This window comes from Schistocerca gregaria, chromosome 10 (genome assembly GCF_023897955.1).
Source record: "Schistocerca gregaria isolate iqSchGreg1 chromosome 10, iqSchGreg1.2, whole genome shotgun sequence".
NCBI lineage: Eukaryota > Metazoa > Arthropoda > Insecta > Orthoptera > Acrididae > Schistocerca > Schistocerca gregaria.
In genome coordinates, this window is record NC_064929.1 from 203,653,171 (window position 1) to 203,678,923 (window position 25,753).

At 44.8% G+C, this 25,753-nt stretch overlaps 1 protein-coding gene across 1 annotated transcript in view; it reads right to left on the reverse strand.

Annotated features, from left to right (window-relative positions):
• The window catches only part of LOC126293648 (carbonic anhydrase 1-like), a 111,645-nt gene that overhangs the window by 71,632 nt on the left and 14,260 nt on the right, over positions 1–25,753 (reverse strand). Inside the window, exon 2 of the mRNA XM_049986927.1 lies at positions 5,531–5,569. Coding sequence (XP_049842884.1) covers positions 5,531–5,569 — 39 coding nt within the window. The remainder of the gene's footprint in view (positions 1–5,530; positions 5,570–25,753) is intronic.

Below are 25,753 nucleotides of genomic sequence, written 5' to 3' on the forward strand. Positions count from 1 at the left end.
GAGGAGTAAATGCGTACCAACACGTTTCCGACTTTGATAAAGGTCGGTTTGTAGCCTATCGCGATTGCGGTTTATCGTATCGCGACATTGCTGCTCGCCTTAGTCGAGAATATGAATTCGGTGTGTTCAGGAGGGTAATACGGAACGCCGTGCTGGATCCCAACGGCCTCGCATCACTAGAAGTCGAGATGACACGCATCTTATCCGCACGGCTGTAACGGACCGTGCAGCCACGTCTCGATCCCTGAGTCAACAGATGGGGACGTTTGCAAGACAACAACCATCTGCACGAACAGTTCGATGACGACGGCTGTAACGGATCGTGCAGCCACGTTTCGATCCCTGAGTCAACAGATGGGGACGTTTGCAAGACAAGAACCATCTGCACGAACAGTTCGACGACGTTTCCAGCAGCATGGACTATCAGCTCAGAGACCATGGCTGCGGTTACCCTTGACGGTGCATCACAGACAGGAGCACCTGCGAACCTGAGTGCACGTCATTTTTTCAGATGAATCCAGGTTCTGTTTACAGCATCAGGATGGTCGCATCCTTGTTTGGCAATATCATGGTGAACGCACATTGGAAGCGTATATTCGTCATCGCCATACTGGCGTATCACCCGACGTGATCGTATGGGGTGTCATCGGTTACACGTCTCGGTCACCTCTTGTTCGCATTGACGGAACTTTGAACAGTGGACGTTACATTTCAGATGTGTTACGACCTGTGGCTCTACCATTCATTCGATCCCTGCGAAACCCTACATTTTAGCAGGATAATGCACGACCACATGTTGCAGATCCTGTACAGGCCTTTGTGGATACCGAAAATGTTCGACAACTGCCAAGGCCAGCACATTCTCCAGATCTCTCACCAATTGAAAACGTCTGGTCAATGGTGGCCGAGCAACTGGCTCGTCACAATACGCAAGCCACTACCCTTGATGAACTGTGGTATCGTGTTGAAGCTGCTTGGGCAGCTGTACCTGTACAAGCCATCTGTTTGACTCAATCCCCAGGCGTATAAAGGCCATTATTACGGCCAGAGGTGGTTGTTCTGGGTACTGATTTCTCAGGATCTATGCACCCAAACTGCGTGAAAATGTAATCACATGACAGTTCTAGTATAATATATTTGTCCAATGAATACCCGTTTATCATCTGCATTTTAATGGCCAGTAGTGTAGTTAGAAGTTTTGCAATGACTCCGGAACAGTAAGCGGCAGAAGCATCCTGAGTTGCGGCAGTCGGGTGACTGGATTTTCCATCATGACAATGCCCCTGCACACACAGTCCAGTCTGCACGAGAATCCTTGACCAAAAATGGTATGACCACTGTTCCACCCCCCTCTCCTCCCCCTCCCACACACACAGACGCGCGCGCGAACTTGCATCGTGCGACTCTTTTTTTTCTTTCCTAGAATGAAAGGAGGCACGAAAGGAAAAGTTTTTGTGAGGTGAAAAAATATAATGGAGGCCCTGTCTAGCATCACAAGAGATGAAGTCACACAACATTTTCAAAAGTGGAATAACCGGTTGGACAAGTGTATTAGTGCAAGTGAAGGGTAGTTTGAAGGGGACTGAAGGTCTGTGCTTCAAATGTGAATAAATAAGTTAAAAAAGTTTGGGTACCCCCTCGTACTTTTGTACTGGTTATCTCCCTGAGAATCTGAAGCGGGTAGGCACTCCACAGCATGTATGTGTCTTGTGTGTTGCCTATATTACAGTCGTCTGGTCAGCGAGACATTGGGTAGGCAAGGAATATTAAACTCGCTAATTAAACCCATTCTTAAGGTTTTCGTCCTGAAAAATACTATTTAAATTTCCTTTGGTATACAGAATGCAGCACATCTGTTTAACGGGCTCTACTGGTCTGGTGAAATCTCGTAGCCCCAGGGATAGTGACTACTGAAGGACGGCTAGTATCAAAGGGAAACATGAGCGAAGATTTTGCTTCTAACGAAGGTTGTTCCCCATGATGTCATATATCACCTCCTTATGTTTGATGCCAAAAGTATGAAACACCTAGTCACGTAAGACTGCATTTCTTAAAGCCGGATTGATTCCTCCAGGATATAAATTTACTATTTCTATACCGTTACAATTCATGTAATGGACCACACTGAGGTGTCAAAAGTCACTGGACATTTCCTAATAAAGTGGCGGACCTCATTAAGCCCGGCGTAGTGTAGAAAATCGACGTGGCATGGATTCAACAAGTCGTTGGAAGTCATCTGCAGAAGCACGGTATTGAGCCATGCTGTCTCTATAGTGGTTCGCAATTTCGAAAGCGTTTCTGGTGCAGGATCTTCTGCACAAACTGGCATAGGTGGGAGGGGGAGAAAAGGGGTTACTGGTGTGTCTGCTCTCCCGAGCGGTACAGAGCAGAAGGCAGAAGGACAATTCACAGTGAAGGCATTTGATTGTTTTCTTCTGTCTGAGCCAGCAGTGGTGCAGGCATTTACTAGACATGCAGGTGGTGAGACTCGGTAGGGAACTCGTCGTGGAGACTCTTGGACAAACAGGGTTTTGAAACAGTTGTTTATTCCAGAAAGGACTAACTAATGCACTGGAGGCCAGTTCTAGCATTAGGAAAAGCATGAATATCACTTACAACAGGGGCCAGTGCAGAAGTACTTGGAGTACCTGTCCTCCTTTCTCACAGCTTCAAGATAACACTCCTGTAGCAGGGATATACAGTATATTACAACTGACGTCTCGATTATGTCCCATGAACGTTCGGCTCATGCTGGGTGATCTAAGTGGCTCGAATTGTCCAGTGTGTTCTTCAAACCCCAATGACAAGGCGCATCGCTTTCTGGGAACATGAAATGGCTGCAAGTGTTCTCCAAGTAGCCGAACATAACTATTTCCAATAAATAATCAGTTTGGTTGGACCACAGTCCATCCCAGTCCCACGCCACCACCAGCTTGAATAGTTCCTTGTTGACAAGTTGGGTCCGCGGCTTCGTGCGCTCTGCGCCACACTCGCAGCCTGCCATCAGCTCCTACCAAATGAAAGCTGGACACACCTGACCAGTACGCAGTATTATAGTCGGCTAGGATCCAACCAATATGGTCACCAGCTCAGGAGAGGCGCTGCAGTCGATGGCGTGCTGTTAGCAAAGGCACTCACTTCGGTCGTTGCTGCCGCAGCCCATTAACTCATATACCGCCACACTGTCCGAACGGACACATTCGTCGTACGTCCCATGTTGATTTCTGCGGTTATTTTACTCATAATTGCTTGTCTGTTAGCACTGACAACTCTACGCAGATGCGGCTGCTCTCAGTCGTTAAGTGAAGGCCTTCAGCCACTGTGTTATCTGTGGTGAGAGCTAATGCTTGAAACTTGGTGTTCTCAGCACCCTCTTGACACTGTGGATCGAACAATATCGGACTCCCTAACCATTTCAGAAATGGCATGTCCCATGTGTCTAGCTACAACTATGCGTTCAAAATCTGTCAATTCTCATCGTGTGATCATAACCACGTCAGAAACCTTTTCACATGAATCACCCGAGTACAAATGACAACTCTGTCAATGCACTGCACTTTTATACACTACTGGCCATTAAAATTGCTACCCCAAGAAGAAATGCAGATGATAAACGGGTATTCATTGGACAAATATATTACACCAGAACTGACATGTGATTACATTTTCACGCAATTTGGGTGCATAGATCCTGAGAAATCAGTACCCAGAAGAACCACCTCTGGCCGTAATAACAGCCTTGATACGCCTGCGCATTGTGTCAAACAGTGCTTGGATGGCGTGTACAGGTACAGCTGCCCATGCAGCTTCAACACGATACCACAGTTCATCAAGAGTAGTGGCTGGCGTATTGTGACGAGCCAGTTGCTCGTCCGCAGTCGACCAGACGTTTTCAATTGGTTAGAGATCTGGAGAATGTGCTGGCCATGGCAGCAGTCGAACATTTTCTGTATCCAGAAAGGCATGTACAGGACCTGCAACATGCGGTCGTGCATTATCCTGCTGAAATGTAGGGTTTCGCAGGGATCGAGTGACGGGTAGAGCCACTGTTAACAGTGCCGTCAATGGGAACAAAAGGTGACCGAGACGTGTAACCAATGGCATCTCATACCATCACGCCGGTTGATACGCCAGTATGGCGATGACGAATACACGCTTCCAATGTGTGTTCACCGCGATGTCGCCAAACACGGATGCGACTATCATGATGCTGTAAAAAGAGCCTGCATTCATCCAAAAAAATGACGTTTTGCCATTCGTGCACCCAGGTTCGTCGTCAAGTACACCGTCGCAGGTGCTCCTGTCTGTGATGTAGCGTCAAGGGTAACCGCAGCCATGGTCTCCGAGCTGATAGTCCATGCTGCTGCAAACGCTGTCGAACTGTTCGTGCAGATGGTTGTTGTCTTGCAAACGTCCCCATCTGTTGACTCGGGGATCGAGACGTGGCTGCTCGATCCGTTACAGCCATGCGGTTAAGATGCCTGTCATTTCGATTGCTAGTGATACGAGGCCGTTGTGATCCAGCACGGCATTCCGTATTACCCTCCTGAACCCACCGATCCCATATTCTGCTAACAGTCATTGGATCTCGACCAACGCGAGCAGCAATGTCGCGACACGATAAACCGCAATCGCGATAGGCTACAATCCGACTGTTATCAAAGTCGGAAACGTGATGGTACGCATTTCTCCTCCTTACACGAGACATCACAACAACGTTTCAGCAGGCAACGCCGGTCAAGTGCCGTTTGTGTATGAGAAATCGGTTGGAATCTTTCCTCGTGTCAGCACGTTGTAGGTGTCGCCACCGACAACAACCTTGTGTGAATGCTCTGAAAAGCTAGTCATTTGCATATTACAGCGTCTTCTTCCTGTCGGTTAAATTTTGCGTCTATAGCACGTCATCTTCGTGGTGTAGCAATTTTAATGTCCAGTAGCGTACGTTGTTCGTTGCGGTACTACAGCCATCTATATATCTGCATGTCGCTATCCCATGACTCTTTGCCACGTCAGTGTATAGCAGTAATAAACGCAATACACACGTGTATAAGAGTCCATTACAATTTATTCAGTCGTTCCATGACTAACAGCTGTTTGTGGTGAATTAATCGTGGGACAGTTTTCTGGAGAAAAAGTAATGGATTCCTTGTTAAAAAAAAACACCGAAAACATGTAGAAGAATTCCACCTTACGCTTAAGGTGACAGAATTGGCATTCAACAATAGAAGTTGCTACCGTTCGATGAAATGATCGTATGATAAATAAATAAATGTAATAGTTTCCAACATGTATGGTCACACAATAAGGAAATAATCTCAGATAAGGAAAAAAGCAACAGAACGAAAGGGCAAGAGTATTGATATTCAGGCATAGCACTGCGCCACTGTTTCATTTGGCTGGAAGAACATTAGCATAAACAATGACGATATAGAATAATAATAATAATTTGCTACTTCTCTGTATTATATGTTTCTTTTCACACTTGGCTTCTACACCCTGTGAATTAGGTAGGATGCAGAATTGTACTCACCATCTTCTCCTTCGTATGAAAAATCCACCTGGGCTTTTCCTGAAATAAACGAAAAAATAAGGTTAAAATATTTTAATCTGCGATGAGTAGCTTATCTAGAATCTCCATCTGAAATACTCTCTGTGAAGGTTTGTGTGAGATTCCTCCCTTGAGTTCAGTCACAACTCTCCCACCAAACTAAATTTCTGATGCTCACATAAGTCTCTTCCCTTACAACTTGTTGTCAGCTGTTGAATATTCATTCATTACTTTGTGTACTCAGAGGGTAGTCAGAAACAGTCTGAAAAGCTTGTAAGGATGTTGCAGCACAGGTTGCGATGAGAAGTAATTCTTAAGAAAAAATTCAACACATTGCGCCGTTTTCGAGCTAATTAGCATTGAAGTTAGCCAATCAGTCCGTTTCATGCACATATTCAAGTGGCCTGCCACATACAGTTAGTGAAAGTTGTTCTCACAGCATAAATGATAGCGCACGGCACTGCTCAGCCTTTGACATGGATTTGGTTTAGACTGCTGTACCATGCCCAATTTTTGTATCGCTCTGTTTAGGAAACAAAACGAACACATCTGGCAACACAGTATCTGACAGGCCACTTGAATTTGCACGTACAACAGTCTGATTGTGTAACCTCAGTGATAATTAACTCAGAAATGGCACAATATATCGAATTTTTTAAGCACTATTTCTGAGCACAACCTACCCTGCAACACCCTTACAACCTTTTCAGACTGCTTCTCATCTTCATGTATTGTTGTGTGTGTGTGTGTGTGTGTGTGTGTGTGTGTGTGTGTGTGTGTGTGTGTGTGTGTGTGTGTGTGTGTGTGTGGAGAGAGAGAATTAGGGTGAGAGACAGAACTAGAGACAAAGACAGTGAATTAGATAGAAACAAAGTAAGCAAGGAAGGTAGATACAATTGAAGAGCAAGACAGAAAAACGCTAAGAGTAAGAGAAATATAAAGGTGGTGACAAACAAAGAGAATAAGTGAGAGACATGGCAAAAGGAGAGGGAAAAACAAAAATAGTGGGGTGTACAGATAGAGAAGAAAAAGAGACAGAGAAAAGAGGAAGGGGAGGGAGAGAGAGAGAGAGGAAGGGGAGGGAGAGAGAGAGAGAGAGAGAGAGAGAGAGAGAGAAGAAGAAGAAGAAGAAGAAGAAGAGAGCAATTGTGAAAGGGAGAAAAATTAGAAGGGAAGAAGGAAAAAGGAAAAAAATTACCAGGGCACGAAGAGAATCCATTGCATGTTTTTTGTCTTGAATGGCGCTGCTGCTTGCCAAATCCAGTCACCCCAGTTCTATTGCACTGCATCATTGTTGCCAGCGAATTTTACAGAGGCTACTTGGACCAGTAAAAGTTTTCCTGATTCTCAGTCGTCAAATCTATTACTCTTGTTAGCCTACTCACACATAGAGTAAAATTTTTGAATAATATCATTGTTTAAACTACGTCATTTGGCCTAGAACTACAGTGTGGCTTACGATAAGTCACAAGATTGAATTTAGATCCTTCAAGTATACTATTGGGGCAATAGCTTTAAATTGTGCGCCCAACTTCGTGCAGTTCATGGAAATTGCGCCAGATATCGTTGCCAGTCCATTGCTTCCGTTGTGAGTCCGCTATTTCAGTTTGCCGCGATGGCGGACAAAGGACAGTTGGCTGTCGCACAAAAGACGAAGATTGTGTCACTTTTCGCGGCGCCGAACTGCGTTACATTGACACAAAGATGGTATCGTGTTCATTTCGGAACGCGGTGTGCTCCCAGCCCACAGACAATACGCAGATTACATCAAAAATTTGACGTACTGGATCTCTTTTGGAGTGTCAAATGGGTCAAATGGCTCTGAGCACTAAGGGACTTAACTTCTGAGGTCATCAGTCCCCTAGAACTTAGAACTACTTAAACCTAACTAACCTAAGGACATCACACACATCCATGCCCGAGGTAGGATTCGAACCTGCGACCGTAGCTGTCGCGCGGTTCCAGACTGTAGCGCCTAGAACCGCACGGCCACTCCGGCCACTTGTACGTACTGTACGTTCTCCGCAAAACATTGAAGCAGTTTGAGTTGCTTCGACTCTTAGTCTGAGTAAATCAACAAGAAGAGCCAGAGCCGAGTTGGGAATTTCACGCCGATCTGTACAAAGAATTATTCAATGCGACCTTCGCTAGGAACCATGCAAGATGAGTGTGGCGCTTAAGCTTACTGCGAGAGATAAGGAACGGAGACTGCAGATTGCAAGGTGGGCAAACGAGCAAGACCAAGAGGCAGTGCGACACAATACATGATTTTCTAACGAAGCTTATTTGTACGTGAACGGTGTTGTGAACAAACACGACGAGTCTGGGCACGTGACCCTCCGCGAATAATCCACACGAAAGACACCTACGGGGAGATAGTGTGCGTGTGTGTCGCGATGTCAAGCCGTGGAATCATCGGTACGTTTTTCTTCGATGCTACAGCAACTGATGAACGCTAGTTGCACATACTGCAAAACCAGTTCTTTCCTCAACTCATGACCTCGTCTCTTCTATTGCAGACACAATGTTTCATGAACGATGGAGCACGCCCCCGTAATGACAACGTTACGCTCGATTTCCTACACGAAAGACTTGGCCTTAGGGTATCGTCAAATAGATTTCCAGAACGTTATGCAGAAGGAGGAATGTGGCCGCCCACATCTACATCTACATCTACATAGATACTCCGCAATCCACCATACGGTGCGTGCCGGAGGGTACCTCGTACCACAACTAGCATCTTCTCTCCCTGTTCCACTCCCAAACAGAACGAGGGAAAAATGATTGCCTATATGCCTCTGTACGAGCCCTAATCTCTCTTATCTTTGTGGTCTTTCCGCGAAATATAAGTTGGCGGCAGTAAAATTGCACTGCAGTCAGCCTCAAATGCTGGTTCTCTAAATTTCCTCAGTAGTGATTCACGAAAAGAACGCCTCCTTTCCTCCAGAGACTCCCACCCGAGTTCCTGAAGCATTTCCGTAACACTCGCGTGATGATCAAACCTACCAGTAACAAATCTAGCAGCCCGCCTCTGAATTGCTTCTATGTCCTCCCTCAATCTGACCTGACAGGGATCCCAAACGCTCCAGCAGTACTCAAGAGTAGGTCGTATTAGTGTTTTATAAGCGGTCTCCTTTACAGATGAACCACATCTTCCCTAAATTCTACCAATGAACGGAAGACGACCATCCGCCTTCCCCACAACTGCCATTACATCCTTCTCCCACTTCATATCGCTCTGCAATGTTACGCCCAAATATCTACTCGACGTGACTGTGTCAAGCGCTACACTACTAATGAAGTATTCAAACATTAGAGGATTCTTTTTCCTATTCATCTGCATTAATTTATCTACATTTAGAGTTAGCTACCATTCTTTACACAAATCACAAATCCTATCCAAGTCATCTTGCATCCTCCTACAGTCACTCAACGACGACACCTTCCCGTACACTACAGCATCATCAACAAACAGCTGCACATTGCTATGCACCCTCTCCAAAATATCTGGGGCACCCCAGATGATACCCTCACCTCCGATGAACACATCCCGGACATCAACCCATGTGACTTCTTCGTTTGGGGGTTCCTTAAAGAGAAGTTGCATCACACAAAACTCGAAAATGCCGTGCAACTTAGAGCCATCATTGTGGAGTTATGCCGCGCCATTCCAAAAGATTTATGTTAGAGAGTCGTCACAAATGGACGTGTGCAAGTTGAAGAAGTTGTAAAACAAAACGGCAGTCATATTGAACATGTGATTCATTAGGTTATACTCTGTGCTTTTCCTCTGAAAAAATGTTTGAGGGTACTCCGACATTGGATATATTGCAACGAAAAGTACTTATTACTAAAGCACGGGATACCACCTGTCTGCTTTTAGCCATGACGACATCTACATGTCGAACTTAAAAAAAGGTATCGGGCTTTTCAATTGATTCAAGCTCAAATTAAGCAGGCGACACCGAGAGACACCCAAACATGCGACAGAATGTGGTATCGAACACTTCAGTTTACTTCACCTAAAATGAAGTATGCGATTCCCATCAACTCCTGAACAATAAAAGAAAATGGTATCGTACACTTCAATTGACCTCAGATGAAACAGGTGAGGCCAATCAACCCTCCAGTCAATGAGATCGCTTTTCCCACCAAAAACTGTACTGGTATCGTTACCAAATCGAAAAAATGAAACAAAAAATTTACTTCCGTGAAATAAATCTTTGGCACTCTTCAAAGTTCTCAACATCGTAAAAAAAAAATTACTTTGTCGACGAAAAAGTTTAAGGGTACGCATCTCCCAGTGTTCCCTCAGAAAAACAGCACTGGTTATATTTCCAAGTTGTATTCTTTACTTCTACATCAATAAATTACAAATCTTGTCAACAACAAATGTGTTATTCATGAAAGAAATCAAGTGACTTATCGTGCGCCACTCTGTGTATTTTCTTGCTTTTTCTTTGTCAGTCTGATCTGTGAACCACTAACGGCGACGTGACGTCCGATCGGGAAAAGTGGCATCATTGCCCGTCGGGAAAACCGGACGAGGTGTTGGACCCCAATTTAAGAGTTAGCAGCGGCCTATACAAACATCATAGACTGGTCAGGGAGGCGCCATATTTGAAATCAGTAAGAAAGTTAACCGCCATGTCTATGTCTTGAAACATCAGGTTGCCCTATAACAGTCGTCTGCTTGCACTGAATCATACGTCTATTCATGTTAAGCAAATTCACTTGCTGCTGTCGTCACAGAAAAAAAAAAGCATTTCGGGCAACGATATCTATTATGGAGTGCGTTTGTCATGCACTAGGTCACCTATAGAATCATATTGGCGATTTGCAAGATGCTGCATTACTTTGGTGACTTTAATTTAAAGTAAACAAGCGCCCCTTTGTAATTACCGATGTATCTTTCTCTGAACATACAGGCGAATTCGTTTATAACTGACCCAGCGAGGTGGCGCAGTGGTTAGTACACTGGACTCGCATTCGGATGGATGTCGGTTCAAACCCGCGTCCGGCGACGATGATTTTCGTAAATCGCTCCAGGCAAATGCCGGGACGGTTCCTTTGAAAGGGCACGGTCGAATTCGTTCCCCATCCTTCCCTAATCCTATGAGACCGATGACCTCGCTGTTTGGTCCCCTCCCCTCAAACCAACCAACCAACCGTTTATAACGTCCACAATCGGTTGTGCAAAAAAGGGAGGGGAGTAAGGCAAAGGTGCCCATTATCACCATATTTGTTCGACTTATTTATTGAAAAAACCATTGTAAAACTGAAAAGAATAACCAAAGGAATTAAAATTAATGGGGAACGAATACACCGAATCCGTTTTGCAGATGATATAGTAGTACTTGCTGACTCAGTAAAGGAAATGGAGTTTATGTTGCTAAAATTTGCCAAAATCCTAAGAGAATTTAATCTAAAAATAAATAAGAAGAAAACAAAAACTATGGTAGTAGGGAAGCCAAAAGAAAATTAAACTAGAAGATGATGTTCTAGAGCAGTTTGAGAACTTCTGTTATTTGAACAGCTCAGTCACTGACGACAGTAGGTGTATCATAGATATAAAGAGAAGAATAGCCTTGGCAAAGCAAGCTTTCCGAAATAAAAGGAATTTACTAACAGACAATCATATAAGCTTAGAAAGTAGGAAAAAGTTTGCCAAAACGTATTTCTTTAGTGTCAACTTACGGATGTGAAGGGTGGACTCTGGGAAAAGCAGAGAAAAAGAGACTGGAAGCAGTGGAAATGTGGATATGGAGAAGAACAACGAAAACAAGCTGGGTAGATTGAAAAAGTAATGAACAGGTCTTAAGAGAAGTCAATGAGAACAGAACCCTGCTAAATTATATAGGAAGAAGAAAATTAAAAATGATAGGGCACTTAATGAGACTTAACTAGTTCCTAAAGAATTTATTTGAAGGAAACGTTTTAGGGAAAAAGCCAAGATGCAGGCCAAGAGCAACGTATTTTAATAACATCAAAGAAGATATGGGGATAAAATCGTATGAAGAATTGAAGAGGATGACAATGTAGAGAGGGACGTGGCTATATCGACAAGTTTAGTTTACGATCATAACAAAATGGCTCTGAGCACTATGGGACTTGGCTTCTGAGGTCACCTGTCCCCTAGAAGCTAGAACTACGTAAACCTAACTAACCTAAGGACATCACACACATCCATGCCCAAGGCAGGATTCGAACCTGCGACTAAACGGTCGCGCGGTTCCAGACTGTAGTGCCTAGAAACGTTCAGCCATTCCGTCCCGCTATGATGATGACAATCGGTTGTTCTACTTCAGACTGGAATTATACTTCTCGCTTTGACGAATTACTTTACCCATTTATGCGAAGAATATACGAGGGTCGTTCAATAAGTAACGCTCCACATTTTTTTAAAGCCATTAATATACATAGAAAAACGTTCTTGTTGGTGCTTAATATTTGACGTTTGTTCTGCGCGCCGGTGAAATTTCTAACCGTTCTGGCAGATAGCAGATCCATAGTATGTAACAGATTAACTCATTTGTAAAGTAATCAGACGTTTTAAGCTGTTTTATACGTGGAACGTAGAGTCTTTACAGAATATCTGTATTCGGAGGAGGGGGGTGGGGAGGTGAAGAGGGTTAATGGCACAAAAAAATTACCCAACAAATCTCAATGACAATGATAGTTGAAAAAGCCAGTTACGTAAATTCATGTACAAGCTCACGACTTGAACATTAAAACAGAAATGGCAACCGATAGTAAACCTATAGCAATTGGAGTGTCAGTACGCTGAATGAAAACTTATCTCCGTAAGCAACTGTATCTCTGTATCCAACATATGTCGGCCACATGTTGTACTGAATGTTTTATTTGAATTTTAAGGGGCGATCAAAACGTTTCCGCTTGAGGACACTCATGCAGTCTACACGCACATACTCCAATGCGGTTATACAAGCACCGGCATGTAGACAAGGAATCAATGCGGCATTCGTCTCTTTCCAAAGTGCACGCGCTAAATGCTGAAATGTGAACTGCAGCGACGTTATTACCTCACGCGTCCAAACAGGACCATTCATTCATTCATTTCCGTGTCCAGTCAGCATTTCCAGAAGGTAGCGCCGGCCGCTGTGGCCGAGCGGTTCTAGGCGCTTCAGTCCGGAACCGCGCTGCTGCTAAGATCGCAGGTTCGAATCCTGCCTCGGGCATGTATGTGTGTGATGTCCTTAGTTTAGTTAGGTTTAAGTAGTTCTAAGTCTAAGGGACTGATGACCTCTGGTGTTAAGTCCCGTAGTTCACAGAGCCATTTGAACCATCCAGAAGGTAGCAACTCCGATGGCATTGTTGTTTCCTTCGATCAGGTCCTGTGTTGTGCAGGGTTGCTCAAGCTGAGGACAAATTAGCAGGTGAGTCGGGTCTTATGTTGTTCCGCACTCGCAGGATGTATCTCCATCAGCTGGAAGAAAGCCCCATTTTCGCATGTTGGTCTTGCAAAGAGGAACGCCTACCCTAAGACGATTGAGCGATCTCCAAATAGGGTAGGGCAAGTCATTTCCTGGAGCTAGCTCTTCCTTTACAGGGATATCAGGTGGTAGCTTGCTCTTCCACCTGGTGATGTGGTTAGACTTTGGTGTTCCCTCTAGTGGTTGAGTCCTGGCGGTGAAGCTCTTTCTCTACTTCAGTCGACGGACTACAGCCTGATGATCATGCCGTGGATGTCGGGGGTCATAAGTTTGCTCAGCCCTCTCTACAACAGCAACAACAGCCCTTCTAATAGTGGGGGGAGCTATTCCAACAATCGGGTAGATTTTATCGACTGGAGTTGGTTTCATACATCCCTCAAGAAGTCAACTTTTCCACTACTTTTTCAAACGTCTTTCCTTGAGCAGCCATTGCAGTACCGTCAGCATAGATAAAAAGCCTGGAATTTTCCGCTATGGGCTGGTCATTAGTGTAAACAATGAAGAGCACAGGGGCGAGCACACTGCCTTGAGGTAAGCCATTCTTTTGTATGCGCCATCTGCTCTTCTTACCATGAAGAGAGACTAGGAATCTCCTCTTCTGCGAGAGAGTACCAATAAGGGATGTTAGTTGGTAATCCTTGGTGAGTTGGTAGATTTTCCTCAGCAACTTCCTGTGGTTGATAGTGTTGTATGCGGCTGTTACGTCGACAAAGGCAACTCCTGTTATCTCACTCTGTTCGAAACCATCTTCGATGTGTTGAGTGAGGTTCAGTATCTGACTGCTGCACGAATTTTTAGGTCGAAAGGCAGATTGTTGAGGGATGAACTTTTCTTCGAGGATGCCTCTAATTCGATTAAGGGTAAGACGCTCAAAGACCTTCAAACAGTGGCATAACAGTGATACTGGGAGAAAGTTTTTAGAATCGTTGGTTAAGTAGTGCAACCACACGAGCTTTCCTCCAGAGCTTGAGAATATATAACCTTGATACACATTGATTAAGCCATTGCAGAGTGGTGTGGCCGAACTTCTTGGTCTGTTCTACTTTGATTTCATCAATGCCAGCAGCTTTGTTCAATTTCAAGGTGGAGATGGCAGAGTCTAGTTCATCCAAGGTTCACGGAGGTTATGGTTCTCACATGCTGGGGTTCGTTCTAGTTGCTCCAGTGCACTCCGACCTTTAGTCTTCCCGTTCGTTAGTAACTATGTTGCAATCTGGTCTGTTGTTATTGCGGTGACGTTTCTAGATTTTGTTGGGTCACTGCTCAGGTTTTTCAGTAGACTGCAAGCCCGCCTACTATTTAATTTCATGTCAAGGTCCTCTACCAACGAGGTCCACTTAGCTTTGCGATTTGCTGAAATAGTTTGCAGCAATTCCTCACCAACCTCGATCGTGTCATCACCAAATGGGTCTACCTCGAAAAGGTCTTAGTAGTGGTTCATCAGCTGTTTGTTGTCATCAGTCACTCCTGGTATGTAACTTGCTCTACAGTCTCTTGGGATGGTACTTCTCGAGACTGACAGGACGCATTTGACAAATGCATCTTACGTCTCAGGTTGCGGTGGAATCTTGGCAATCTCTGTGTCGAGCTCGTTGTTGAATCTTTCCCAGTCGGCCTTCTGAAAATTAAATCTTCACTTGAAAGGCAGCTCCTCTGGCATTCACTTTGCAGATTACAGGTCTATGTTGTGTAGATGGGATGGGTTTACCCATCATCTTGACATGGCTCCCAGCAACTTTTGATGACGGGAATATACTATCGGGGTTGTAGCCTCTCCTCCACAAACCACTGCTGAAGGATGCCAGCAGCTTTGGATGATGAATTAGCTGAAGATCATGACTCTCTGCCCAGGTCTCTAGTATTTCACCACTGGTATCTGAGTTTGGGGATCCCCATGATGTGCTCCAGCAGTCGTAATTGCCAAGGATTAAGTCCTGGTAGTTAAAGTTGTTAGCTGCTTGAAACGTGAATTCGACACTGGGAGGCTTGTATATAGGAGTAGTGCAGAAGTGTGGCGTACATTCAGAAAGAATCTCGATGTCTTTCCTCTCTGTCAGCGAAGTTGATGTGATACTTAGGTTTGGTCTGCTCAAAATGGCACTACCATATTTATCATGGGACCGTTCCAGAACACGTTCCATGCCTGCAATTTTTGCTGATGGCTATTGTAGCCTCGGTCAGTCCCTTGTACTAAAAGGATGTCACATTTATATTCCGCACATAAATCAGCCAGTAAGGTCTCTTTGGCACACGAAAATCCCCCAATATTTACCGAGATCATAACAAGTGGTCTCAAAAAAAGACCCTTTACGAAGAATACTACTTCTGTGTTGCCCGGTGGTGGAAGAATCAGCCACTGCCGATGTGCAACGTTGTCCAGGGTGAGCCCGACTGTACTGATTTTTCATTGTGTAATCCGTACAATCTTCGGGGAGGCTTCTTCCTTGCACAGGACCAACATGCTGTTACTCTTTTCTTGGCTGCTGAAAGACAAACACCAGTAGATATTCATCGGAGAATGAAGAATGAGCATGGGGTAGGATGTCTGACGAAAACCACCGATGTGGAATGGTGCGCCAAGTTCCGTGCTGGGTCTGCTACCACACGATAATGCGCGACCCCATATCGCAAATGTGGTAATGGAGAAGTTACATCATCTCAAGTGGGAGACACTTGAGCACCCACCCTATAATATTGATCTCTACCCCATCCTTCTGTCCCTTAAAAAAGTCCCTTGAAGGGTCAACGATTCTTGTTGGATGAGAATGTACAGCGGGCAGTTACGGACTTCATCACGCAGCAGGACACGGCGTTTCACTAAACGGGTATCCTCAACATGGTGCCCCAGTGGGATGATTTCCTCAGTGTTCATGGCGATTTTGCCTGACAGGCATACCGATTCTGGGCTGTACAGCCTTCGAAGGAAAACTTTTTGATCGCCCCCTTACATCTACATCTACATGGATACTCTGCAAATCACATTTAAGTGCCCGGCAGAGGGTACATCGAACCAACTTCGCATTTCTCTATTATTCCAATCACGTACAGCGCGCGGAAAGAATGAACACCTATATCTTTCCGTACTAGCTCTGATTTCCCTTATGTTATCGTGGTGATCGTTCCTCCCTATGTAGGTCGGAGTCAACAAAATATTTTCGCATTCGGAGGAGAAAGTTGGCGATTGGAATTTCGTGATAAGATTCCGTCGCAACGAAAAACGCCTTTATTTTAATGATGTCCAGCCCAAATCCTGTATCATTTCTGTGACACTCTCTCCCATATTTCACGATAATACACAACGTGCTGCCCTTCTTTGAACTTTTTCGATGTACTCCATCAGTCCTATCTGGTAAGGATCCCACATCGAGCATCAGTATTCTAAAAGATTACGGACTAGTGTAGTGTAGGCAGTCTCCTTAGTAGATCTGTTACATTTTCTAAGTGTCCTGCCAATAAAACGCAGTCTTTGGTTAGCCTTCCCCACAACATTTTCTATGTGTTCCTTCCAATTTTAGTTGCTCGTAATTGTAATACCTAGGTATTTAGTTGAATTTACGGCTTTTAGATTAGACTGATTTGTCGTGTAACCGAAGTTTAACGACTTCCTTTTAGCACTCCTGTGGATGACCTCACACTTTTCGTTATTTAGGGTCAACTGCCACTTTTCGCACCATTCATATATCTTTTCTAAATAGTTTTGCATTTTGGTTTGGTCTTCTGATGACTTTATTAGTCGATAAACGACAGTGTCATCTGCAAACAACCGAAGACGGCTGCTCAGATTGTCTCCAAAATCGTTAATATACACAAGGAACAGCGAAGAACCTATAACACTACCTTGGGGAACGCCAGAAGTCACCTCTGTTTTACTCGATGACTTTCCGTCAATTACTACGAGCTGTGACCTCTCTGACAGAAATCACAAATCCAGTCACGTAACTGAGACGATATTCCATAGGCATAATTTGTAGTACTGCCTCCTAAAATATTTCTTACTAACAAACTAGGCAATGCTTCGCAAATGCTACATCTGTTTGGGAATTTGATATACGTCCTAATCTCGTTCTCCTTCTCTGCTCTCTCAAACCCCTCTTCCCCCCCTCCCTTTGTCCACCTCCTCTTCCTCGCCCCTAAATCTGTCCATCATCTTCCCCCTGCTCCCTGTTCATCTCTTATACGAGACTCTTCCCATTCATCTCGTCCTCCGTCATCTTCCCTTTCTTTAAATCCGTTTCCTTCCTCCTTCTCTGTCCATCACCTCCTCATCCCCCTCTTTCTGACCTTATTTATTGTTACTGCAATATGAACCTCGATTCAGAATAGAAGTCAAAATCAACGAGTAAATCGGTTGGGATCATTAGATCTGGATCTGTGAGGATAGTAGCTTTAATGGCAGTATTTCGCATGGTTTTAATCTACGAACAGGCTGGTTTATAAAATTAGGCATAATCAGAACTTCCCTGTTTACGGTTAAAAATGACTACGAAAATGTAAACGAAACATACATTTTCGTAGCACAGCTTAGCTAGTTCTTTCTCGCAACCCGGTTAACAGGAGTGATTATTATACAGGGTGAAAAGTATTTAAACCGACAAACTCTGGAAGGTTATAGAGGACATCAAAACAAATACTTTTCCCTAATGTCATTTTTTCCTATGAGGAGCATTTAAAGCAGTAGAGGAATATTTCTCTGGCGGCAAATTAATTAAACCAACAAACACTTTTCCATTTTTTTATGACCAAGAGACAACACATGAACACGACCCAGTTTCAATTACAGTAGATTTTCAAAAATTCCTCCATTGACACGTAAACAAAAGTTACACCGTCGGATCATGTTCTGTCTGACACGGGCAAAAACCCCAGGAGTATCCTGAATTTTTCCTGCTGCTGCTACTATCCGGGCAAACCAGATCCTCTTCTGATGCAACAGGAGATGCATAAACAAGGTTGCGCATCTTTCCCCACACAAAAAAGTCCAGAGGGGACATATCTGGGGATCGAGCAGGTCATGGTACAGGACCACCTCTGCCAATCCACGTTGTAAGTGAAATGGACAAACAATTGTTCTCCAAGGACTGTTCCTCCATTCATCTGATTCGTTCCCATGTTACGTGCAATTGCACGAGTGCTGATTGAAGGATCCCGCTCCACATGCTGCAAGACTGCTTCCTCAAACTGCAGCGTTCTTACCGTGCGACGGCGTCCCTGTCCAGGTAATCTGCTAAATGACCCGGTCTCACGCAGACGTCGGTACACAGCAACAAACGTCGTATGATGCGGGATACGGCGGTTAGAATATTGTTGTTGATAAACCCGCTGTGCAGCTCGTCCGTTGTGGTGCACTACGTAGTACGCACCAACCATATCGGTGTACTCACTCCAGGTGTATCGCTCCATTAGTAAACAGAGACAATGCACTACTACACTGGCGGACAGCAGTTGCGTACAAATGAAGAGCGTAATACGCCCTCTAACAACTGAAGATCGTAATACTGTCTCTAACAACTGAAGAGCGAAATACACCCTCCACCGGTTTAAATAATCCTCATCGGAAAAAATGACATTAGGGAAAAATATTTGGTTTAATGTCCCCTACAACCTCCCAGAGTTTGTTGGCTTAAATACTTTTCACCCTGTATAAAAATTTGTATACCTCCATTTGCTTAGACTGTACGTTGACTGTGAATCTGTCAGTCAGTCCGTCAACTGATCATGAAGGGATTTTTAGAACAGAACAATTTCAATAAGATCATGAACAGAGTCACTTTGAGTAACCCTATACCACATTTTACCATTTTTGAAAATACTGGACGCAAAATAAATTATACCTCATAACAGACATTGTAAGAGTTAACATCTACACAGCTCAAAACAATTAGAGGGTCAGGTGAGATATTAGGCACAATAGACATCTGGTAACGTATTTTATTCAGATCTCTGTTACAATTGTAATTTGTGAGTGATACGGTACGATATTCTGCTGTGTCTACTCTTTACTTGATGTTTACAGGGCGTAAACGTAGAGCGAGGTAAAATGGGGCTACCATAATAGTGAAACATTGAATCTCGTTACCCTCTAATATGGTGTGTGATCACCTCGGACAGCCAGTACAGTTGCACACCTGCGTGGCATGGACAGTATGAGGTTACCAATCAGCTCTTGAGGGATATTTGGCCATTCTTCCACTAGTGCAATACCCAGCTCTGCAACCGTTGTGGGAGGGGCTGGTTTGGCTGCAAAGAGTACGCCAAGTGCATCCCAGACATGCTCAATCGGGTTTACGTCCGGTGAACAACCTGGCCTCTCCATTTCTTAAAGTCCCTCAGCTTCAAGAATGTTGTCCACCGGCGCAGCTCTGTGGGGACCACCGTTATCGTCCACCAGAAGGAACCCGTCTCCTATGGGACCAGCGTAGGGCACAACAAAAGGTCGAAGGACTTCGTCTCTACACCACTGAGTAATCAAAGCGCCATTCTGAATCGCATAGAGGTCCGTACCTTCTCCAGTAATGACTCCAGCCCACACCAATCGTCCACCACCACGATACGGTGATGTTTCCTGCACACAAGCAGCACTGTTCTACATCTACATCTACGTGATTACTCTGCTATTCACAATTAAGTGCCTGGCAGAGGGTTCAATGAACCACCTTCAAGCTGTCTCTCTACCGTTCCACTCTCGAACGGCACGAGGGAAAAACGAGCACTTAAATTTTTCTGCAGGTCTGTTTTACATCTACATCTACGTGATTACTCTGCTATTCACAATCAAGTGCCTGGCAGAGGGTTCAATGAACAACCTTCAAGCTGTCTCACTACCGTTCCACTCTCGAACGGCACGCGGGAAAAACGAGCACTTAAATTTTTCTGCGCGAGCCCTGATTTCTCTTATTTTATCCTGACGATCATTTCCCCTTATGTAGTGAGTGCCAACAGAATGTTTGCCCAATCGGAGGAGAAAACTGGTGATTGAAATTTCATGAGAAGATCCCGTCGCAAGGAAAAACGCCACTCCAATTCACGTATCATGTCTGTGGCATTATCTCCCCTACTTCGCGATAATACAAAAAGAGCTGCCCTTCATTGTACTTTTTCGATGTCATCCGTCAGTCCCACATGATGCGGATCCCAAACCACGCAGCAATACTCCAGAATAGAGCGGACAAGCGTAGTGTAAGCATTCTCTCTAGTAGACCTGCTGCACCTTCTAAGTGTTTTGCCAGTGAATCGCAGTCCTTGGTTTGCTCTATCCACAACATTATCTATGTGATCGTTCCAATTTAGGTTATTTGTATTTGTAATCCCTAAGTATTTAGTTGAATTTACAGCCCTCAGGTTTGTGTGACTTATCGCGTAATCTAAATGTAACTGATTTCTTTAGTACTCGTGTGAATAACTTCACACTTTTCCTTATTCATGGTCAACAGCCACTTTTCGCACCTTACAGATATATTATCTAAATCACTTTGCAAGTTGTTTTGATCATCTGATGACTTTACAAATGACAGCGTTATCTGCAAACAATCTAAGACGGCTACTCAGATTGTCTCCTATGTCGTTAATATAGATCAGGAACAATAGAGGGCCTATAACACTTCCTTGGGGAATGCCGGATATTACTTCTGTTTTACTCGATGACTTTCCGTCTATTACTACGAAATGTGACCTTTCTTACAGGAAATCACGAATCCAGTCGCACAATTGAGGCGATACTCCGTAGTCACGCAGTTTGGTTAGAAGACGCTTCTGAGGAACGGTGTCGAAAGCCTTCTGGAAATCTAAAAATATGGAATCAATTTGACATCCCCTGTCGATAGCACTTATTACTTCATGAGTATAAATTGTGTTTCACAAGAACGATATTTTCTGAATCCGTGCTATGTGTCAATAAATCGTTTTCTTCGAGGTACTTCATAATGTTCGAATATATATAAGTTCCAATACCCTACTGCAAATCGACGCTAGTGACATGGGCCTGTAATTCAGCGGATTACTCATAATTTCCTTTTTGGGTATTCGTGTGACTTGAGCAATTTTCCAGTCTTTACGTACGGATCTTTCTGTGTGCGAGTGGCTGTATATAATTGCTAAATATGGAGCTATGTTATCAACATACTCTGAGAGGAACCTGACTGTTATACAATCTGGACCGGAGGCCTTCTCTTTATTAAGTGATTTAAGCTGCTTCGTTACTCCAAGGATATCTACTTCTATCTTTCTTATCTTGGCAGTTGTTCTTGATTGGAATTCAGGAATATTTACTTCGTCTTCTTTGGTGAAGAAGTTTCGGAAAACCGTGTTTAATAACTCTGCTTTAGTGGCACTGTCATCAGTGGCTTCACCGTCGTTATCGCGCATTGAAGGTATTGATTGCGTCCTGCCACTGGTGTGCTTTGTGTATGACAAGAATCTCTTTGGGTTTTCTGCCAGATTTAGAGACAGAATTTCGTTGTGGAAATTCCGAGTTACACGTTCTCTCCAGATGAGGGAACAACGATTGTCCGGCTAAACAAAAAATCTTGAGTCATCTGTGAACAGGTTCAAATCACTCTGAGCACTATGGGACTTAACATTAATAGTCATCAGTCCCCTAGAACTTAGAACTATTTAAACCTAACTAACCTAAGGACAACACACAACACCCAGCCATCACGAGGCAGAGAAAATCCCTGACCCCGCCGGGAATCGAACCCGGGAACCCGGGCGCGGGAAGCAAGAACGCTACAGCACGACCACGAGATGCGGGCATCTGTGAACAGAATGCGCTACGACCCAATACCAATGTTTGGTTCAAATGGCTCTGAGCACTATGGGACTTAACATCTATGGTCATCAGTCCCCTAGAACTTAGAACCACTTAAACCCAACTAACCTAATGACATCACAAAACACCCACTCATCACGAGGGATACCGATGTTTCTCCGCCCAGTTTATACGAGCTAAACGGTGTCGTGGTTTGAATGGGGGGACACCATAGGCCTCCGTGCGTAAAGGCCACATTCCCGAGGGCGATTTCGGACTGTTTGTGTTGATATTGCGCGGCCTGTTGCTGCCTGGAGGGTGCTTTGCAGCTGAGCTGCATCCAGCCTCCTGGCTCGACGGGTTGTTAACCGGAGATAACGGTCATCTCTTGGTGAAGTTACCCGTGCACAACCTTGACCTTGCATTCTTTTAGCGGCTCCAGCTGTCTGAAATCGCGTCCCGGTCCTGGAAATTACACTATGGGACACCCCAATACCTGCAGCCATCTCCTTCTGTGTCTGTCCCACTTCCAACCGTCCTGTGGCTGCCCATGCCGTACGTCGGGTAAGTCACGTTGTTGTTTCATTGCACTACCTGCTCTCTACACTGTGTGAACCCAACTGCTTGTGTAATTATTTTGGTAGAGTAAACACGAGTCAGCACCAACCCCCTCTGCAGCAGCTTTCCTTTATTACCACTATCTCGGTGACCGTAATGTTGTTGTCTCCAGTCCGTAGAACCGACAGGAAGACGTCTAACCATTTTAGTTCATTCTGCCGATGACAATACTTCAGAAACTAGGTATCTCAGCTGATCCCCTAATTCGGTCTAGTCGCTGCAGTCATGGACTGTGCGGCTACACCGCGAAGATGACGTGCTACAGACGCGGAATTTAACCGACAGGAATAAGATGCTGTGATATGCAAATGATTAGCTTTTAGAGCATTCACACAAGGTTGGCGACGGTGGTGACACCTACAACGTGCTGACATGAGGAAAGTTTCCAACCGATTTCTCATACACAAACAGCAGTTGACCGGCGTTGCCTGGTGAAACGTTGTTGTGATTCCTCGTGTAAGGAGGAGAAATGCATACCATCACGTTTCCGACTTTGATAAAGGTCGGGTTGTAGCCTATCGCGAATGTGGTTTATCGTACCGCGACATTGCTGCTCGAGTTGGTCGAGATCCATTGACTGTCAGCAGAATATGGAATCGGTGGGTTCAGGAGGGTAATACGGAACGCCGTGCTGGATCCCAACGGCCTCCTATCACTAGCAGTCGAGATGGCAGGCATCTTATTCGCATCTCCGTAACGGATCGTGCAGCCACATCTCGATCCCTGAGTCAAGAGATGGGGACGTTTGCAAGACAACAACCATCTGCACGAACATTCGACGACGTTTGCAGCAGCATGGACTATCAGCTCGGAGACCGTGGCTGCGGTTACCCTTGACGCTGCATCACAGACAAGAGCGCCTGCGACGGTGTACTCAACGACGAACTTGTGTGCACGAATGGCAAAACGGCATTTTTCGGATGAATCCAGGTTCTGTTTACAGCATCATGATGGTCACCTCCGTGTTTGGCGACATCGCGGTGAACGCACATTGGAAGCGTGTATTCGTCATCGCCATACTGGCGTATCACCCGGCGTGATGGTATGAAGTGCCATTGGTTACACGTCTCGGTCACCTCTTGTTCGCATTGACGGCACTTTGAACAGTGGACGCTACATTTCAGATGTGTTACGACCCGTGGCTCTACCGTTCATTCGGTCTCTGCGAAACCCTACATTTTAGCAGGATAATGCACGACCGCATGTTGCAGGTCCTGTACAGGCCTTTCTGGATACAGAAAATGTTCGACAGCTGCTCTGGCCAGCACATTCTCGAGATCTCTCACCAATTGAAAACATCTGGTCAATGGTGGCCGAGCGACTGGCTCGTCACAATACGCCAGTCACTACTCATGATGAACTGTGGTATTGTGTTGAAGCTACATGGGCAGCTGTACCTGTGTACGCCATCCAAGCTCTGTTTGACTCAATGCCCAGGCGTATCGAGGCCGTTATTACGGCCAGAGGTGGTTGTTCTGGGTACTGATTTCTCAGGATCTATGCACCCAAATTGCGTGAAAATGTAATCACATGTCAGTTCTAGTATAATATATTTGTCCAATGAATACCCGTTTATCATCTGCATTTCTTCTTGGTGTAGCAATTTTAATGGCCAGTAGTGTAACTAGGAACCTTCGAGGTAATAAAACTGTTACTTTTAGTACGCAATAACGCTAGGAGCAGCAGCCATTTGCAACAGAAGAGTGAAGTGGCACAAAGATACTCTGACAGTTCAGACGTTATCCAGAATGAATTTATTGAAATGAATTAAATCGGAATTCATTGTTTTGACAATAATTTGCTGGTGTTTTCAATGCGTCCTCATAGTGCTTGGTGATGAACGATATTTTTCGTTTTCCCGTCGGGAGAGAAAACGAATAGCGCCTATGTTTACCGACTGTAGAGCGCGCCACGTACTACAGCCCACGACAAAACCACGACAATTCGAGGTTTTTTCACACACTTCCAGCGACTGATTTTGCGATTTATCAATCGCCGTTGGGAATGCAAGGCGAACCGGAAACTCGACGCACTTAAATTAAACAGCAAGGCAGTTGGAAACAGCCAATTATTGGAGTCTGAACGTCCTCGCCTTTGAACCTTCCTATGACTCCGTAGGCACGCAGTTTGGTTCGAAGACAAGCGTCTTATGTGGCGCAGTGGTTAACACACTGGACTCGCATTCGGGAGGACGACGGTTCAATCCCGCGTCCGGCCATCCTGATTTAGGTTTTCCGTGATTTCCCTAAATCGCTCCAGGCAAATGCCGGGATGGTTCCTTTGAAAGGGCACGGTCGACTTCCTTCCCCGTCCTGCCCTAAACCGATGAGACCGATGACCTTGCAGTTTGGTCTCTTCCCTCAAAACAACCCAACAAGCGTCTTCTAACCAATCTGCGCGCCTACGGAGTATCGCCTCAATTGTGCGACTGGATTCGTGATTTCCTGTCAAAAAGGTCACAGTTCGTAGTAATAGACGGAAAGTCATCGAGTTAAACATAAGTGATATCCGGCGTCTCCAAGGATGTGTTATAGGCCTTCTGTTGTTCCTGATCTAAATTAACGACATGGGAGACAATCTGAGTAGCCGTCTTAGATTGTTTGCAGATGATGCTGTCATTTACCGCCTTGTAAAGTCATCAGATGATCAAAACGAGTTGCAAAATGAAACCCTGAATAAAGAAAAGTGCGAAGTTACTCACATGAGTACAAAAAGAAATCACCTAAATTTCGATTACGTGATAAGTCACACAAATCTGAAGGCTGTAAATTCAGCTAAGTACTTGGGGATCACAATTACAAATAACCAAAATTGGAACGATCACATAGATAATGTTGTGGGTAGAGCAAACCAAATGCTGGCAGAACAGTTGGAAGGTGCAACAGGTCAACTAGAGAGACTGCTTACACCACGCTTGTCCGCCATATTCTGTAATATTGCTGTGCGGTGTGGGATCCGCATCAGGTAGGACTGATGGATGACATCGAAAAAGTGCAAAGATAGGCAGCTCGTTTTGTATTATTGCGAAATAGGGGAGATAGTATCACAGACATGATACGTGAATTGGAGTGACAAAAAATGGTTCAAATGGCTCTGAGCACTATGGGACTCAACTGCTGTGGTCATCAGTCCCCTAGAATTTAGAACTACTTAAACCTAACTAACCTAAGGACATGACACACATCCATGCCCGAGGCAGGATTCGAACCTGCGACCGTAGCAGTCGCACGGTTCCGGACTGCGCGCCTAGAACCGCGAGACCACCGCGGCCGGCTTTAGAGTGGCAATCATTAAAACAAAGTCGTTTTTCATTACGACGGGATCTTCTCATGAAATTTCAGTCACCAGTTTTCTCCTCCGATTGCGAAAACATTCTGTTGGCACCGA